The 19,228-nt window shown below is 35.6% G+C and overlaps 2 protein-coding genes across 6 annotated transcripts in view; both read left to right on the forward strand.

Moving 5' to 3' along the window:
* The window catches only part of RGS17 (regulator of G protein signaling 17), a 231,173-nt gene extending 225,568 nt beyond the window's left edge, over positions 1-5,605 (forward strand). For all 3 annotated transcript variants that reach the window (XM_069069634.1, XM_069069636.1, XM_069069635.1), the window contains exon 5: positions 1-5,605. This exon is cut by the window's left edge and continues 1,502 nt beyond it. The gene's annotated coding sequence lies outside the window, so the exon portion shown is untranslated.
* Positions 5,606-8,795: 3,190 nt separating this feature from the next.
* Positions 8,796-18,895, forward strand: MTRF1L (mitochondrial translation release factor 1 like). Of its 3 annotated transcripts, XM_069069637.1 has the most exons (7): positions 8,797-9,124; positions 10,703-10,782; positions 12,494-12,677; positions 13,374-13,537; positions 15,058-15,175; positions 16,693-16,829; positions 18,126-18,895. In XM_069069637.1, exons 1-7 carry the CDS (start codon positions 8,857-8,859, stop codon positions 18,324-18,326), a joined length of 1,152 nt encoding a protein of 383 aa, XP_068925738.1. In that variant the 5' UTR covers positions 8,797-8,856; the 3' UTR covers positions 18,327-18,895. The 3 variants fall into 3 exon arrangements, with proteins under 3 accessions (XP_068925739.1, XP_068925738.1, XP_068925740.1); XM_069069638.1 differs by lacking the exon at positions 18,126-18,895 and having other exon boundaries at positions 8,796-9,124; positions 16,611-16,748; XM_069069639.1 differs by lacking the exon at positions 8,797-9,124 and having other exon boundaries at positions 10,707-10,800.
* Positions 18,896-19,228: the final 333 nt, after the last annotated feature.

Below are 19,228 nucleotides of genomic sequence, written 5' to 3' on the forward strand. Positions count from 1 at the left end.
AGAAAGAAAGAAAGAAAGAAAGAAAGAAAGAAAGAAAGAAAGAAAGAGAAAGAAAAGAAGGAAAGAAAGGAAAAACAAAGATCTTGCCTGATGTGGGTATGCACTTTTGACATTCAAGAAAACAGTATCCTGTAACGTATCAAACACCATCACCTTCATATTTATATCAAAGTGTTGTGTTGTAAATGTTAATATCCCCTGGAGGCTATTTTTATCATTGTAAGCTTGGTGAAAATAACTATGTGACTTTGAATGAAAGTTGAAAAATAGTTATAGCCACTCGAGAACACTGGCCTTATACTAGGGATGATATTAAAATTTTAGGTTTTCTTTTTCATTTTCTTTTACTACCTCTCATTTATTTTTAATTTATTAAGCATATTTCAAAAGAGCAGTTTTGGAGTTTTATTTTACAACTTATTTTACTTGAAGTCTGACATTATAAGTTTTTGTGTCCGTGAACCTAAAACATTTTAAAACTGTTTTTAAGTGAATTTGATTTTGTAATTAATATAGAATTCAGGAGCTATTTAAAGGGCTATTCTCTACTCCCTATGCAAATATTTTAACTGTTGTAGTGTTTGACAAAATGGGATAAAAAAATCCAGAATAAAAAACAAAATATTCTGTTTACACTGGCGTTGCTGACTATCCTATCATATTCAGCACTTTTAAATACATTGTTATTTATGAAAATGTAGTTAAAATGCAAGACATAAAATATTTATAACAAACATTTCTTTTAATAAATGCCTGTTTTGTCTGAAAATGTTACTGTGTTATGACATACTTTATTCATGTTGGTTAGTTATTTACCATATGAATAAACGTTTTTAGTACTATACTAATAGACTCATAGCAATGAATATGTTTACAACAATAGATAATTCATATTTTTTTCCTGAAGAATGAAGAAAATACGATAAAGAATAACCACTTCTACTGTGAAGTTCTGTTGTTCCTGAAATGATTTAAACTTTTTTTTTTCTGAATTAGTATTACATTGGTTATATTACTACTATATATACATACACACATATGGTGTATTTTCATACTTGTTACAATGTGGAGGCACAATAACATTGGTGCATAGAACTAAAAAAAAACCATGTAAAATACTATTAGAAATATTGCATGTATAAATCTTTTAAAATGTAGACTTTATATTCTTGATGTTACTATTTGATGGTGACCTGATAGTCAGAAGCTATCTTTATAAGATACTTTGGACCAGTAGAAGAATTGTCTGTTTGACAATACTTTTACCATTTTACCAAATCTAACATAAGGGCCCTTATAAAAACAATATTGATCTCTAATATTGGAGTTCATAAAGTATATATTTTGAAATAGGTGCATCCTTTTGGAAATTGTTTAGGTAGTTGTCTTATGGAGGAAACTGGAATAAGTTTACACATTAATTTTTTTTTTACAACTGTGTGAACATTTCCATAATAAACTCCTATTTTCAGGGGTTTAAGATTTAACCACAGAGCCCTGAAGTTTCTTCCTAGAAGCAGTGTCTGTATATTTTGTGCTCTATCAAGTTTAAAGAAAAAAAAGTCACTTTATATTATGTTTGCTATATAAATAAAACAGTAAATAAAATCAAGAAACTAAAAAGAAAAGCCCAACAATTTAAGTGGTGTCTATACTACCATTTCAATAGCACAACATCTGTTTTAGTATTCTAAATTCTCCTAATGTATACATTGGTTTTTTTAGGAAAAATGAGACCCCTTGGAAGGTGCAAAAATATATTTTAGGCCACCAAGGTGGGTTGGGTTTTTTTGCATGCTGCTATAGTACACTATGTGATCTGAAAATGGTTACTGCACTTAGAGTGCCCAAAATGAGCTGTGTCTACATTGGAAAGTGAAGGAGAGATCATCCTCTGGATAGTTCAGACAAAATGCCCTGATATTGAGCAAAGAGACTTTGATTGTCAGAATTTTCCAGAATGCCTATCTGCTTACAGATAGTAACAGGATTATTACTTATCTCTCCACTTTATTTATCCTAAGTAGACAGATTTACTGGCTTTTTATACTTTGAGAAGGTCTGAATAAACAGACTTTTTTTTTAATTTGCAAAAGTATAAGGTAATTGTTTTGTCAGAATTATACAAGTCGAGTGGTGCAAACTCCAGCCTTGGTACATGCAGATTAAAGCATTATGGGCACATTTGTATGTACTTGTAATAAGAGCTAAGAACAATTTTGATCTCAAAATTTTAGTATGGACAAGAGCCAAGACCACAATGTGGTCTTTTTTTTTCTTTTGGCTGCCTTTTAAAAATTGTAAATAATGAAGATAATCAATTTTGAAAATTGTTTAGTGTGCATGGTGGGCAGGAGGACTGTTTATTAGTATCCTTTAATACTGCCTAAGTATTTACTTGTGGAATGAAATGTATTGTGTATTTGAATGATAATTCAGAATTTCTGAAGGATAATAGGAGCAGGTAAATAATATGCATTTATTGAGGACAAAAATTAAACTCATATTCATCCTAGTACTGAACTTTAACTGATACCTGGTTCTGGGGTTTGACCTATACATTTTTATCGTTCTAAAATAACAACTTCCTATAAAGGAAAGTAGCATTATGACTGTAACAATTTACAAAATATTAGAGGGTCACAAATTTGGAACTAGAGGGACTGTAGAGCTCATCCATTCCAACTCTTATCATTTTACAGATGAGGAAACTGAAGACTAAACTTAACTTCTGTTAAGTGACTTGCCTAGGATTGAACAGGTATTAATTAGCAGAGATTGGATTTGAATCAGCCAGGTCCTCTTATTCCAAAGCCAGTGTTGTTTTTTCTATGGCACTACAAAATATAAAGTGGTTTAGGACACTGTGAAGGCTGGAAAAGAGGAAAGTTTTTCCCCTCTAAGTGCAAAAATAAAAGGACTCCTTTTGAAAATGCCTCCTAACATTTTCAAGGAACTTTAGAACCCCTTCAAGAAACAATTGAGTTATTTCCCCCAGTGTGTTCAATAGCGGATATAGTTTGAGAGTAAGTTAGACAATTTTCAAAAAGTGTAACTAGCTCATATTAATTGCCCCATTACAATTTTTCATTAACGTAATTTTTATTTCCCTTTCTGGAGGTGTTTTTTGTTTTTGTTGTTGTTATTGTTTTGAGAACAGTCTATCAAACCACCACTTCATTCCCAACCGAATGAAAGATGTTTGTTCCAGTGAGCAAGTCTATAAAAAATGTTTGATATTTCTTGTCTTAATTGCTGCGACAGTGCATATTGGTAAAATATAACACAATGTGATGTATTACAACACATAAATATAAAGCTTTTAAGAACTTTGGCTGTGACAATATTAGTGGGGGAATAAAGGAGGTTAAAAAGTAGCGTATGCTAGTGGTATCTCCTGGGTCGTCCTAAGAGAATGGATTTACTCTGTCTAGGCTTCAAAAGAAAAGAAAGATTTACAGCTCTTAACAAAAAAAAAAAAAACTCTTAAAGAGACAATGAGTAAAAGTATAGGGCATTCAAACTAGCCACAAAAAAGTAATCAGATTTGAAGGAATAGTTCTCAGGTGCATTAATTGTGTTCCTCTCCTCACTACCTGTTCCTACACATTACTCTTTGTGCTCCAAATATCTGTATATTTAAACTGTTAACTGAAAACTGACTTCTGACAGGGCATTCTTACTTTGAAACAAATAAGCCACATTTACTCCATAAATATTTATTGATTACCTAATAAATGTAAGACATTCTGCTAGGCACCAGGAGATAAAAAGATGAATAAGGCAACCATGTTCTTGCCCTTAGGGAGTCTAATAGGGGATATTAGACTTTTGTGAATCAATATATAAGACAAAACGTGAAAGTACAAAAAAGAAAGCTACAAAATTACACTGGACTTTCATATTTCAAAAGGGGGCACAGTTTACAAATGAAGTGTGCATTTTTTAAAAAATAACACCTGCATTTAAAATGTGTGGCAAAAAAAAAAAAAGGTGCTTTTTCAAGATATATCAATAAGGCTTTCCCATGACTACTCGTTTAAATCTGTATGTTTTCAGTCTATGATAAGGCACAAAACTCATAATTAATGGAAATTATTTTTATTTCGTGGACTATCCTATTAGACACTTAAAGGAGATATAAAGGTAATAGAAATATTTGCTATGGAGATAGAAAATGGTACAAAGTAAACAGCAAAATTTTCTTTTAAAAGGCAAAAGGGGAAACTAGTTTAAAATCCTTTCCCTGAAGCCCAGTGCCTGTGGAGTATAGAAAGCACTTAATAAATACTTGTTGACTGATATAAAAATCGTAATATAAATAGGAAAAGGATAAGCATCCAGCATTTTAACTCAGAGAATAACAGAGTTAAAACAAAGTATTTTTAAGTTGGAACTTTAAGGAATTTGACAGTTGTACATATTATTAGAAATCTAAAGGGCAATAGTGGAGGAATAATTACATAAGATATTTAGTACTAATTTGTGATAAATATTGGAAAATATCTAAATTCTTCACCACAATATTTACAAGTTGATGTTTAAAGAATGAACACAATATGCTAAATGGAATATACTGAAATTCAGAGTGAGAACTTAACAAAGTGAAGAGTGTAACTGATTTTTAAAATAAAGTTTCACCATGAAGTTCAGATAATTGATGTGAAAGTGTTTTTGTTGTTGTTACTCTAATTGTCTGAATAATTACCTTCACTTTCCACTTTATTTAGGTAGTAATTACTTGGATTCAACCCTTTTCTTTTAGAATTCCCCTAGACTTTAGTTCATTTCTATGGAATTGAAGTTGATGATACCCTTTTTGTTGAATGGTGTTCTGTTTTGCCCTTCACCAAACAATGAAATTCATGTATGCTTTAATTTTCAATTGTGGCTTTTACTCACTTGTCACAATTTTAAAATTACTTATGTATAATTCTAGGCTATCTGATCAATTTTTTAAAATGTTATTCAGAACTCCAAAGCATATGATCTTGTAAAATTAATAATATTTAACATTTGAGTAATTTTTAAAATTTCCATTCTCATTATCTGTCTATTTTGATGGATTTCACTGGCACTTATCAGTGGACAGTTAAGAAGTTTTGAATGCATGAATACAATTTAATAGGCAGCATTCTAGGCTATTTTTCAAGGCCAGATGAACTGTAGGAACTCTATACTGACCAGATTTTTTTTAATGTAATAGAATTTGAGCATGACATTAATGTGAAAAATTCTAAATCTTGTTCGAAAACTATTTTCCTTTGAGTTTTCAAAGTGAAAAAAAAAAAAACCTTACCAATGTTTTCCTTTTTGACTATATTGTGGAAACATAGATGATATTGTAAAATGCATATGCATTAAATTGATTTTACTAAAAGGCTTTGAAATGATAAGAAATTTAATAATGTAATCCTTGGAGAATTTACCATTTTCCCATTGGTGTTGCAATTTAGTAGTAAAAAAAAAAGTACACTTGATGACTTGTTACTTTAATTACTATATGCATCTGAGGGGGGAAAAAAGGGAATGACTGATTGGATTCTTTTCAATGGCTGTACTATAAGGTTATTGCTTACTACAATTTTGCACCTTTTATAATATAATAAAGTATATTCTTTAAAAGACTTATGTTTTGGGAATTCAGCTGAGAGTCTTATCATGTGTAGTTAAAACCATAAATCACCAATACAGATGTTATAGGCAAAGACAACACAGAAATTGGAGCATGGACATCTAAAACTATTTATAATAAAACTATGGGGTATATGACAGGTTACTAAGGAGAAGATGATTTCCAGTTTTACTGAGTCCCTCTCCCCCAAAAAAGAGGAAATGGATTTCATATGCAATCTTAAAATGCAAAGACTTCATGAGATAAAAAAACTGTCTCCCCATACTATATAAAAAAAAATAAGTAATTACTTGAACAATTCAAGCATGGAAAACTTTATTTTTAATTAATTTATTTTTACAGGGTGGCTAGGTGGAGCAGTGAATAGAGCACTGGCCCTGGAGTCAGGAGGATATGAGTTCAAATCCGTCCTCAGACAATTAACACAAAAACTAGACTGTGACCTTGGGCAAGTCACTTAACCCCAATTGCCCTCCAAAAAGCAAAAAATAAAATAAAATATTTTTACTTTTCAACATTCAGTTCCACAAGCTTTTGAGTCTTAAATTTTCTCCTCCTGACCCCCCCTTCTCTCTCCCCAAGATGGCATACAATCTGATAAACATTCATATTAAACATTTTCACATTAGTCATGTTGTAAAGAAGAATTAAAACCAATGGGAGAAACCATGAGAAAGAAGAAACAAAAACAACAAAAGAAGAGCAAATAGGAGCTTTATCTACATTTAGACTGTAGTTCTTTCTCTAGATGTGGATAGCATTTTTCATCATGAGGTTGGGGTTGTTTTACAACCTCACATTCCAGAGAAGAGTTAACTCTATCAAAGTTAGTCATCAAACAATGTGGCTGTAACTATGTACAATCTTCTGGTTCTCCTCCCCTCATTCACAATCAGTTCAAATAAGTCTTTCCAGGTTTTTCTGAAGTCTGCCGGCTCTTTATTTCTTATAGCATTCCATTACATTCATATACCACAACTTGTTCAGCCATTCCCCAATTGATGGGCATCCCTTCAATATACAATTCTTGGCCACCACAAAAAGAATTGCTATATTTTTGTACATGTGGGTCCTTTTCCAATTTTTATGATCTCTTTGGGATAAGCCCTAGAAGTGGTATTATTGCTGGGTCAAAGGGTATGCATGAACAGTTTTATAGCCCTGTGGGCTTAGTTCCAAATTGCTCTCCAAAATGGTTGGATCCATCAGTTCATAACTCCACCAACAATTCATTAATGTTCCAATTTTTCCATAGCTTCTCCAACACTTATCATCTTCCTGTTTTGCCATATTAGTCAATCTGATAGGTATGGTGTGGTACCTCAGAAATGTTTTGATTTGCATTTCTCTAATCAATAGTGATTTAGAGTATTTTTTCATATGATTATAGATAGCTTTAATTTCTTCATCTGAAAATTGCCTGTTCATGTCTTTTGACCATTTATCAATTGGGGAATGATTTGTAGTCTTATAAATTTGACTCAGTTCTCTATATATTTTAGAAATGAGTCCTTTACCAGAGATGCTGGTTGTAAAAATTATTTCCCAGTTTTCTGCTTCCCTCCTAACTTTGGTTGCATTGGCTTTGTGCAAAACCTTTTCAATTTAATGTAATCAAAATTATCCATGTGCATTTCATAAAGAAAAGCTATATTTTTATTAATAAACTGGATATCAGGCTGGGATTATCTAGCCTGAATTTTCCATTGCATTTTGTAGACTGAAATGGGGGAAGGGAAGTATGAGTCAAGAATAAAGTTTGTGATATCTCTCAAGAAGGATTTGAAATGAACTAAACATTCATACTACAGAATGGTTTTGATTTTGAGTTAGTGTTCCTTCGAATCTTATATCTTTTCCATTATTTTTATTCACTTTTATCATTATTTACAGATATTGTTTTGAGGTTTCAAATATGCAGTATTTTGAGCACAGACCACTTAGTTCTCTTGAGTGGGGTTCAACTGACTGATCAGTTGGGTAGTGGCAGTAGTCTTGAAGGATGACTAAACCTAGTGCCCCAAGAACATTTTGTCTTACTTCCCCTGTGACTCTAAGCTTACTTGGAACGTTTCTGAAATCCTCAAGAGCTCGTGTGTGTATGCATGCATGTATGTATGTGTTCAGGAACAGAAAAATAGAGAAAAGACAGGTAAGAGCAAAATTTATTAAAACCATGGACGTGTGGCGGTGCCTGTTGCCACACTTGAACTTTTAACGGCATCAACTCTGCAAAAAAAAGGAAAAAAAAATTGTTGGTGGGAAATCTGAGATAGGTGAAAGGTGCAACCTGAGGGTAGGAATGGGGGTTGAACTGGGGGTTGAGAGAGAAATCTTAAGGAACTAAAGTTGAATTGGAAGAATAATTTTGAAGGAACTAGATGTCATAAAAGCACTTTCACAGTTGCTTTATAAGATATAAAGAATAAGAATACCTCCCCATCAATTTTCCACTAGAGTTTGCATCATCACACACATCGAAAGGACAAACAAGGAATGAAACAGAAGAAAAAAATGTCGTTGTTAGAGAAGGAAGAAAGGTGGAGATTGTAATGAGGTCTCCGCAGCAGGGATTAAAGTAGAGACAATGGTTACAGGGAACATGCCTGCTCCGCACATCTAAGGGGGTGTACTACTGAAGTAGTGACTTCCCGGCAAGAAAACAAGCTTTTAAGAGGTTCTGAGACCGGTTTCAAATACAAAGCTCGGGAAAGAAGCAGTTTCACTTCTCTATGGCTCCTTTTCTTTCAACGCCCTCCTCTGGCAATGTAGAGCTATCTTTTGCTGGAGCCAGCCCCAAGAGATCTTTAAATGATGCTGCCCGCCGCCCAGGGTTGGTCTACTGCCTGGACAAAAGAGCAAACAATTCGGAGGCGGTCCCTCAGTTTCCAGTGCCCAGCTGTTATTTGACACCAGACCTGCTTCCACGTGTGGCTTAAACACGCCTTCTGTCAAAATCAGCTGCAACTTTTGACCACGCCCTCGTCTGCCAGCGACAGCCAATCGAATCATCCCCAACTTCTTGACCGCGCCCTTCCCGGTTCTAGGCGGGGAGGGATAAAAAGAGCCTTTTAAACCACGTGTAGCTGTCGCGCCCGACACAGACCTCCACGAACTCATTTAGCTGACCTCGGAGCTCCGCCTCTTCTCGCGATAGTTAACGAATACCCCGGGATTTCTGTCTCGAAGATTCTGTTTCCGGTCCGGCTATTGGTACAATTATGTGGTTGCCGTTACTGCTCCGAGTTGCTCGACCCTTGTGGGCCCGCGGAGCCCTAATTAGGCCCCCTAGCCGGCCGGTGAGTTCTGGCAGCCCTCAGCTGGAGGAGCTCTTCGCCGGCGGCGGGGCCATGAGGAGTTTCCTCGAACGCCTGGCGGGACCCGGAGTCCAGACCCTGTCCCAGGTCCAGGGACCAGAGCTGGCGATGGCGGCCCAGAGACTGAGGGAGAAGGAGCAGGAGCTGCTAGAGACGGAGCGGCTGCTGGAGGGTGAGGGTGCGGGAAGACGGGAGCGGTGCAGCGGCGAGGGCCGGTCCGGGGTCCCGGAAAGGCTTCCAGGGGAATAGGGGAAAGGCTTCCTCGACTTTAAACTGCTCGTTCTGGTAATTTGGAAGGTTGGGGCTGCCTCATGGCTCATTGTCGGCACTAATAAGAGGTTAACTCCTTCATCTGTATCCAAGATTCCCCTCCTCCCTTTCATTTACACCCGTCTGTGGCATCTTAAAAATCATCGTTTGCAAGCCCTTCATTTTAGCCCTATTCCTACATAACCGTCCCTTGGGGCAAGGAAAAAGTAATTAAGCGAAAATATTAGACGGGATGACAGTGTCTGACATTTTATATAGTGTTTCGGCGTAGTAGCACCCCCACACACGCACACGCACCCCACCAGCCCCTCCCCCGCCTCGTTACCCCTCGGTTCCTTACATAGTCTTTCCACCGAACTGTGCTGACCCTGATCCATACTCCGGCCATTCCCTGAACATTTTTCCATTCCAGACACTGCTTATGTCCTTTCCCCTTAGAATTCCATCACCACTCTGCCTATCAGAATACTTAGAACCTGTAAGGAGTAACTGAAATGCTTCCTCTCCTATGAAGTTTTTCTTAGTGCCTGGAGCCAGAAACATTTTCTTTACCACTTTTGCCGAGCTCATAGCATATAACTGTACACACGACAGTTTATTATAAACCTTGAGGGCAGTGTTTTGCTGTGTATGCCTTACTTTTCCTTTACCTTTGACTGCTTTCCATTTTGCAAAATGACGGTCACCAGACTCTTTATCATTCTCCCTGACCATAATCAGTTCCCTGTCCCTAGAGAAAGCAAACTTGTTAGCAGATATACAATAAATGAAATCAGTGCCGTTACTGGTACCATGAAAAATTTGACTTTCCTCATGAAGATGTACTTTAAGAAGTACAGCTTGATAGTTTTTTACTTTATTTTTCTTGGGGATTTTGTGTGTGTGTGTGTGTGTTTACTTTGGCTACATGTCTAATATGGGAAATGTTTTACATGACTTCACATGTATAGTCATTATAATTCTTTATCTTTTCAGTGGGTGGGAGAGGGGAGGAAATTTGGAACTAAAAGGTTTTTTTAAATGTGTTAAGATTTACACATAATTGGAAAATATTTAATGAAATAAGTAAAAATACATTTCTTAAAAAGGAAGCATAGCTTGATACACTGTTTTAAGTAGTCAAGCAAAACATATCAGATTATCTGAAAATTTTAGTTTCATTGTAATTCTTCAGTTGCCTAGAGAATTCAGTAATGTAGATGAAACCACAGTCACTTTGAAGGGTGTTTTTAGATAAAAGCAGCTAGGCATAATTTTTAAGGGGATTACCAGTAGAGGCTGCTATTTGATTATATTAATTAACAATGTTCTCTAATATAAATTCCCTAAACTTAAAAATCTCTGCAGGCATATTGGAAAGTTACTTTGCTATTTGCTGGAAAAGAAAAATTAATAAAAATGTATATTTTTTTCAACACAAAATTTCAACTATTTTCTTAAAACTTATTAACTATGTAATTTCAAATCTTTGCTTTCCTAGATGAGAATGAAGACCTAAGGAAACTTGCAGAAAATGAAATAATTTCTTGTCAGAAAGAATTAACTAAATTGAAGCAAAAGGTATTGTACTTATGAAAAGTAAGTGATGTAGTAGAAAAAACATTCTTGGGCTTTTTTCACTGTGTATCCTAGAAGGGAAGTGTACCTTTAATAGTGGAAATTACATCCTATCCCTATCTTATCCTGTGGGACTCTTGCCCATCTCCTATGAATACTACAGAGGGGTTCCAACCATTTGGGGAGATTCCTTTTAGCTCTCTTGACATTGCATAAATGCCAGTGAAGCAGATGTACAAGCTTTAAATCAAGCTAACAGATGTTTAAGCAACTACCATATTCTCGGCACTGTGTTAAATATTGGGTATACAAAAAAAAGACAAAAACCAAACTGTCTACTCTCAAGAAGCTCAAACCTTTTTTTTTTTTAAAGCAACTGGGGTTAAGTAAGTTTTTTGTGTGTGGGTGTTAAGTATCTGAGGCCAGAACCGATCCCAGGTCTTCCCAACTTCAGGGTCGGTGCTCATACTCACTGTGCCACCTAGCCACCCCAAGAAGCTCAAATCTTAATAGAGGAGACAACTATACAGATAAGATATGTGTAAGATAAGGGTATACCCAAGATAATATCAGAGAAAAGGCACTAATACTAAAGAGCAGGGGAGGGATTTTTTGCAGAAGCTGGAACTTGAAGGAAACATTCTCACTCCATAATCTGTCCATCTTCTTTTCACGTTTATAATTAATGATATTACACTGGTTCTCCTTTCTAATTCAAATGTGTGTGTGTATATATATGTATGTTTATATATGCGTGTGTGTGTGTATACACACGTAGATACACACTGCAACTTGTTCTCATCCACCATGTGCTTCTCTTGCCCTTTGGTTGACTGACAAATTTAATTTTTTAAAGACTGTATTATCTGACTGTCAGCCATATAGCATCAACAGAAAAATATCAGTGTTACAAAGATGGGCCTTTATTTCAGGGGGAAATATGGATATTAATAAAACCACTATATGATTTCCCAATGGTAATTCAACTGCCTTTCTCCACCTTTTCAAATTTGGGTCCAGTCTAACTGTCTAACTGCAGTGACTCTCCAAGGTATGAGTACTAATGCAGTAGCTCTGCACTATCCAATTGTATATTATAGCCTGAATAGACATTTTTAAAAATAAATTTTTATTGGTACTAAAAAGAACGATAAAATCTGCAAAACTAGCACATTCTGAGAAGATATGCACTGTTCCATATCCAGGGAACTCCTAACCCTGAATAGGAGCTTAGAATCTTCAACCTAAGAACCCTGAGAATAGAAGACCCTAGGATATAGAACTAAGTCCTGTGATGTCAAATCAAGTGTTCTTTCTGATATGCCATATTGCTTCTCAGTGGTTCTGTAACAATTTGCAGTTGTTTGTTAACATCCATGTGTGTGTTTCTCCAATTACAATAAAAATTTGGACAAGGGCTATGTTTTGTTTTTTTTTTTTTGGTATTCTACCTGCATGGTACATAGTGTAATGCTCTCTCCACATAGAATGCTCGTTGACGGAATGGAAAAGCAGTTTGAACATATATAAAGAAATACATATATACTTATAGATATTATAGTTGCAACATCAACAGTTTGTCATATTGAGATGTGTATCTGGAATAGCCTGGTAAATCTTAATACTTAAATTGCCCCTGCCTGCCAATAGCCCCTTTGTTCAGTTTTTAAAATACCTATCTTAAATATCAGGATTGGAATTTTTGTTTTTACAGATAATCTTACTCTTGATTCCCTCCGAAGAAACAGATGAAAGTGACTTAGTCTTGGAATTAACTGCTGGAGTTGGGGGTCAGGAAGCTATGTTGTTTACTGCAGAGATGTTTGATATGTACCAGCGATATGCTACATATAAAAAATGGCATTTTGAAATACTGGAATATTTTCCCAGTGAAATAGGTCAGTAATACCATATCAATTCACTTGGAATTTAGTAGGTTGATTTCACTGTCCTAGTAAAGAGTCGACTTGGAGCTCTTTCAGGATTCAAATCCTGTCTCTGAAACTAGCTGTGAGAGCAGCAAGTCTCTCTCTTCTTCTGAGCCTCAGTTTGTTCACCTTTAAAATAAGAGTAATACTTATACTACTGACTTCAAAGAGTTGTTGTGAGGAGAAGACTTTGTTTAAAGTGTAAAAAAGCTTCGTAAGTAATTGTTATTCTTACAAAAGGATTTTGGAGAGAAGGAACAAAAATGTACATACAGGTTATTATTTGTTTATAAATTATAGAAAAATCACCAATATGAAACACAATGATAAAATACAGGTCCACTCCTTCCCCTTCTCAAAAAAGTTTGGGGACAGAGAGCATGTTATTTATGTTTTTATGCCCCCCCCCCCTTCCCACCATACCTAATGGGGTACATTGAACAAAATTTAAATCATTAAGTCTGATGAAACATATTCTTGTATTTAGGACATGTTGAGGCATAATATTACTGATTAGCTGAGGAAATAGATTATAAATAGTTATCTACAAAATTTAAATGCTTACTTTTTGTTGCTGTGTAAATTATATTTTAAGATGGTAGAAGTTACAGTAGTCTTTGTAAATGGCAGTAATGAATACAAATTGTGCTGCTTCTGTTTTGTAAGGTGGCCTAAGACATGCATCTGCCAGCATTGGGGGACCAGAAGCTTACAGGCACATGAAGTTTGAAGGAGGTGTACATCGAGTACAACGAGTGCCAAAGACTGAAAAGCAAGGCCGGATGCATACCAGCACAATGACTGTAGCAGTACTGCCCCAGCCTACTGAAGTAAGCAGCAATATTTCCAGTTATTCTTGATATAATTCTATACTTCCTTTTCTTCTTACAGACTTAATTGGTTTTGAGAACCCATGATTTCACTTTGGGTTGTAAGGAAGGGGAAATTATAATTTTCCTGTGCACCTCTTATCCTTAACTTGTTGTGAATTATACACATACTGTGTTTCCCCGATAATAAGGCACTGTCATCATTTTTTTTGGAAAGAAAAACACCAGAGGGCTTATTTTTAGGGGAGGGCTTATGTTGTCCTGCCTCAGCTCTCCTTCGAGGCACTGCTCTCAATGGCGCCAGCAAGCAAATCACTGGGGAAGAACAGGATGACAAGCTCACTGCTGCAGCTCTGATTGGATGCAGCTCGGAGCGCGGCATGCGTTTCACGAAGGGGGGGGCAGTGCATACAGAGGGTACCATAATGTAGCGTGTAGCGCAGGGGATCACCTTGACTACAGTAGCAATCTCAATAGGGCTTATTTTCGAGGAATCTTACACAGTAAGGGGAGGGCTTATTTTCGGGATAGGTCTTATTATCGGGGAAACACGGTACTTTTCCTCATTGTAGCACCACTTTTACTGGTGAAAGGACTTTATAATATCCTTTTAAAATTTTGAAAACTAAACTACCTTCCATGGGGTGAATTCTATCCTTTGCAAATACAATATGACTGATTCTAGCATATGAACTATATAGATAGAATGCTACTTTAACAAATTAAAATATTCACAATATGTCTAAAACCCATTAAAATGAAAACCTAATCCTGAAGGCCCAGAACAAGTATATACTGGGGGTTTTTTATTCACATTTTATATATTCACATAAATTATTAGGTTAGACTGTATTTCCTGAAAAAAAACAAATTAGTTGAAGAGTGGTTCCTAAACAGTTATCAGAGACTTAGAGCTGAAAGTGACCTCAGAGGCCATTTAGGCCAGTGGTGTCAAACTCAAATGGAAATGGGGTCCACTAAACCTGTGGGCTGCATATATATTGACTTAGAAAATAATATATTAACATTATGTTTTATTGGTTTTTTTCGTTGTTGTTGTTAAATATTTTCCAATTACATTGTAATCTGTTAAAAGGCTGCACTTGGGAGTGGTGTGGGCTGCAGGTTTGACACTTCTGGTGTAGTCCAGACCTGTCATTTTACAGGTTAGAAAACAGATCCCAGACCAGCCTCAAGAATTCAGTTAGTTTGATCGTTATTCATCTTGTATATTGAATTCTGAGATATTCCATAAAAATTATTTTAGCTAGTAAGTTCAGTTGATCTCCTATCTTGAAGTAGAACCTTGCTAATTTCCAAGGAATCTCTATTTTGAGGATTAAAAAATTCTGAATGGCATTCTTTGTTCCCTTTTTTAAGTATCTGTCCTCTGACACCTATAAGAGACTATCAGGTGCATTACAGTTTGATAATGACTCAGCTTTATGCAAATAATCATACATAAACATATGTATTTGTGTTTGAAATTATTTTTAATGCTATTTCTTTTTCTTATGTAGATTAATCTGGTAATCAATCCTAAAGATTTACGAATTGAAACTAAGCGAGCTAGTGGAGCTGGGGGTCAGCATGTAAACACTACTGACAGTGCTGTCCGAGTAGTTCATCTTCCAACAGGTACTTCTTGATTTTCTAACATAGAAGTTGAAGGGAACTATATAAGCTCAACTGAGTGTCGTAATATGGTCATTTTTCCTAATGAAATGGATCTCTGATTATTGGCATAAAAAATTATTGAAGAGCCTTTGAATAATTAAAGAACATATCAATACATAGACACACCTACCGTAAATCCCTTGGTGTAGATAGCTAAGTTTAGGGGACTGCTCATCAAGTTGCCACGTCCCTGCTATTAGACATTACAAGCCTTTGAAATACTATTAAAAATCATTCAAGAATTCAGCCTCAATATTCACACAAAAATAGCAAAGTTATCTTGTGTCTAAACTGTAATATGCAGTTGCCTGGATAACCTGTTGAATGTATCTAACAATATACATATCTAGGAAAAATAGTGCAAATGGACACTGCGTTGGGCCCACATTTAAGAAAGAAGAAAGTGGGCTAGACTGAATTTGGGAAAATGCACAACACTTTGCTATTCTTTGAACAGGCTGCTCATCGAATGACTCCACACATTTTTTCTGGCTGTCTTCTATCCCTGGAACTTTGTCCCTCATCTCCACCTCCTAACTTCCCTGGCTTCCAACTTTATCAAGAAGCCTTTCTCAGTTCTATTTAGTTCCTTCCCCACGGATCATTTCCAGCTTACCCTCCATATATCCTTTTTTATACAGCTGTTTGATGTTTGTCTCTGGATTAAAACTGAGTTTCTTGAAAGCAAGAACTGCTTTTTCCTTACTTTGTATCCCCAGGGCTTAACACTTTGCCTGACAAATGGTGTGTGTTTAATAATGCTTCTTGACTGACTGATCTTCCTATAAAGACTTTGGGGAGTAAATGAATGTGGATGGATAGCCATTTATATCTCTGGAGGGAAGTTATCAAACTTGTTGAGATCACATATCCACATATCTAGTACCCTTTATTCTGGAGAATCACTGTTAATATTGAACAATGCAAAAAAAGTTTTAAAGATGAACCTCCAAAAGAAACCTAATTTTAAAAATTAATTGTAGTGCAACTGGGAAATAAGGCAACGGGGTATAGAAATTCATCTTGCCCTATAAGAAAGGAAGGGGGAAGCAGATTGGGGGGGATAGAAAAGAGGGAAGACTGAGGGAAGGGGTAATAAGTATGCTTGCCATCTTGGGGTGGGGCATAGGGGAGAGATGGGGAGAAAATTTGAACTCTAAATCGTGTGGAAATGAACGCTGAAAACTAAAAGATTAATGGTAGATGGCAAGAATTGGGGGTAAAATATCGATCTTTTGTTAAATGATTTATGCTTATTGTTTGATAAATGTCTAAAGCAGGAACCTTTATTCTGTAATTGGAACTTGAAAGGTGATTTGTGAGCCTTTGAAAAATCGTCATGCTTTTATAGTTTAATTTTTTACTAGAGCCCTCTTTTTTTTTTCTTATGAAATAGAAAAAGGAAGAGAAGGAAAAAAGGAGCATAAAACATGAAGAAGGCTTTCTGTTAAAACTCTCATTCTCATGACACTATTCAGGTGTTGCTACTGAATGCCAACAGGAGAGGTCTCAAATAAAAAATAAAGAAATGGCCATGAAAAAGTTGCGGGCAAAACTATATAGCATGCAACTGGAAGAAGAGACCAGCAAACGATACAATGCTAGAAAGATTCAGGTAAAATTTTCTTTAATGATATACTAAAAATAAAGGTATCTGGAAGAAAATGAAAACTTAAAAGCAATGAAAAAAGCTGTATTAATCCCATTTCACAACTGCTACGAAATGTGTTTAATTTATATCTTCAGAGTATGAAAGTTATTTAAAGAGTTGAACAAAGGACTGGATTCCAACTTCTTTGATAATTTTTTACATCTTTCCTAGATCTTTAGCATTATCATGCTAGGTTCTAAGGGAGAACAAAAGTTTAGATTAAGGCACACCTAGCTTACATTTAGTTTAGGTCTAGTAGGATGTGTGATGGGGCAGCTAGGTGGCACACTGGGTAGAGTGCCAGGCCTGGAGTCAAGAAGACTAATATTCCTGAGTTCAAATCTGGCCTAAGTCACTGTGTGACCCTGAGCAAGTCACTTAACCTTGTTTGCCTCAGTTTCCTCATCTGTAAAATGAACTGAAGAAGGAAATGGCAAACCAGTATCTTTGCCAAGAAAACCACAAATGTGGTCATGAAGAGTTGGACATGAATGAAGATAACCGAACAGGATGTAATGACAAGCAATTAGTAGTACAATAGATAATATAATAGTACTGATAGATTATTAGATGAGTGCACAAAGAATCTCTTAGTAAATATGTCTCCTAAACTTTATATCTCTCCCAAATTTCTTTTTTTATAATACAGCACAGGTATTCCTCTCTTAAGGCCTCACCACCTCAGTGACTCGAGGCACCAAAGCCTTGATCACAAGTTCTTTGTTTTTACCAAGTATATATAGGTTCAGTGACAAACTAGCATCCAAGGACCAACTAAGTTGAGAGATTGGTTGCTCAATGATGATTATTTTTGGCTACAACTCTATAGTATGATTTACATTAGTGAAAAAGTATCCACATATCAGTGAATGCAGATATTTTGAAATACCCAGGTTTTTTGTTTGGTTTGGAGGGTGGAGAGGGACTGGTGGTCCTGACTGGTTATTCAATTAATAATTTTTAATTATTTAATTAAATTTTAATTCCTTACCTTTAATTGGGTAAGAAGCTATCTACCAATGCAGATCAGTATCTGCCTGCAATTTGTAATCTTACAGACATGTGTAAGGTACTAAGAGGTTGAGTGACTGCCCAGAGCCATATATCTAGCTTGTATCAGAAGCCTCTCATCCACCACACCATGCTATCTAAATACTTTTATAGGCATTAAATTGTTAATATTTCAATCTAGTTTATGTTGCAGCCTGAGGAATAAGATATGATTATCTATTTCTTGTAAACTTACCTTTTGTTTTGTAGATTGGAACCAAAGGAAGATCAGAAAAAATAAGAACATACCATTTTCCACAAAATCGGGTTACAGATCACAGAATAAGCAAGTCACTGTATGACATCCAAAGTTTCATGTTAGGAGAATATCTACTAGATGAACTTGTACAGTCATTAAAGGAATATGCTGATTATGAATCCGTAACAGAAGTTATTTCAGAAAAACGTTAATATGCCCCCCCCAAAATCCTGTATTGTAGCTTAGCAAAATCGGTTTCTATTATGTCATCTTTAATGTACATAAGGCTAATCCTTTTTAAAATGCCTACCTGAACACCATAAACGTTCACTCATTTATAAATATGTATTTGAACAGTAACAGAAGCCAGAGTAATTTGTATTCTGGGGTTCTTAAACTGTTCCTCCTGTTAAGTTACCTTGTCAAAAGGCAGATACATTTTCAGGCGTCTTACATCCTATTCCTCAAAAAATTCATTATGAATATGGTTGTAAATTTATTTGTTGCTCTAATAAATTATTTTCTTTTCAATTCAAATCAACAGATATTAAGTGCCTACTATGTGAAAGTATTAAATAGACAACTGGTTTAATATTGTCTTCTTTCTTGTGACTTTTTTTCCTTCGTTGTAATCGTTAACACACAAGCCTTTCTAATACAAACCACCTGTTTTATTTGTAGCATATTTTCATACAAAACCCAGGATAAATGTAAGGAATTAATAAAAATGAGAAAAACTATATGCTAATGCAAATTGTCCTTAAATATTATTTTTACAGTACATTTTTATTTGTTTTGTCTTTTTTTTGCAGGGGGGGAGGCAGGGCAGTTGGGGTTAAGTGACTTGCCCAAGGTCATACCACTAGTAAGTGTTAAGTGTCTGAGGCCGTATTTGAAGTCAGGTAGTCCTGACTCCAGGGTCAGTGCTATATTCACTGAGCCACCTAGCCTCCCCAACAGTATGTTTTTAAATACTATTTCTGCCCAGGGAGTGGGTAGAAAAAGCCAGCCTTTTGGAACAGTTTTTCTTTGCTTATACTTTAATACACCAGTATCATTTTGGACCTTTGTGCCCTCCTCCTTCAAACCATATCTGGGTCAGTTAATACAACCA

This window comes from Petaurus breviceps, unplaced genomic scaffold, assembly GCF_028583685.1.
Source record: "Petaurus breviceps papuanus isolate PSGF00001 unplaced genomic scaffold, PetGlider_PUasm1.0 90784, whole genome shotgun sequence".
NCBI lineage: Eukaryota > Metazoa > Chordata > Mammalia > Diprotodontia > Petauridae > Petaurus > Petaurus breviceps.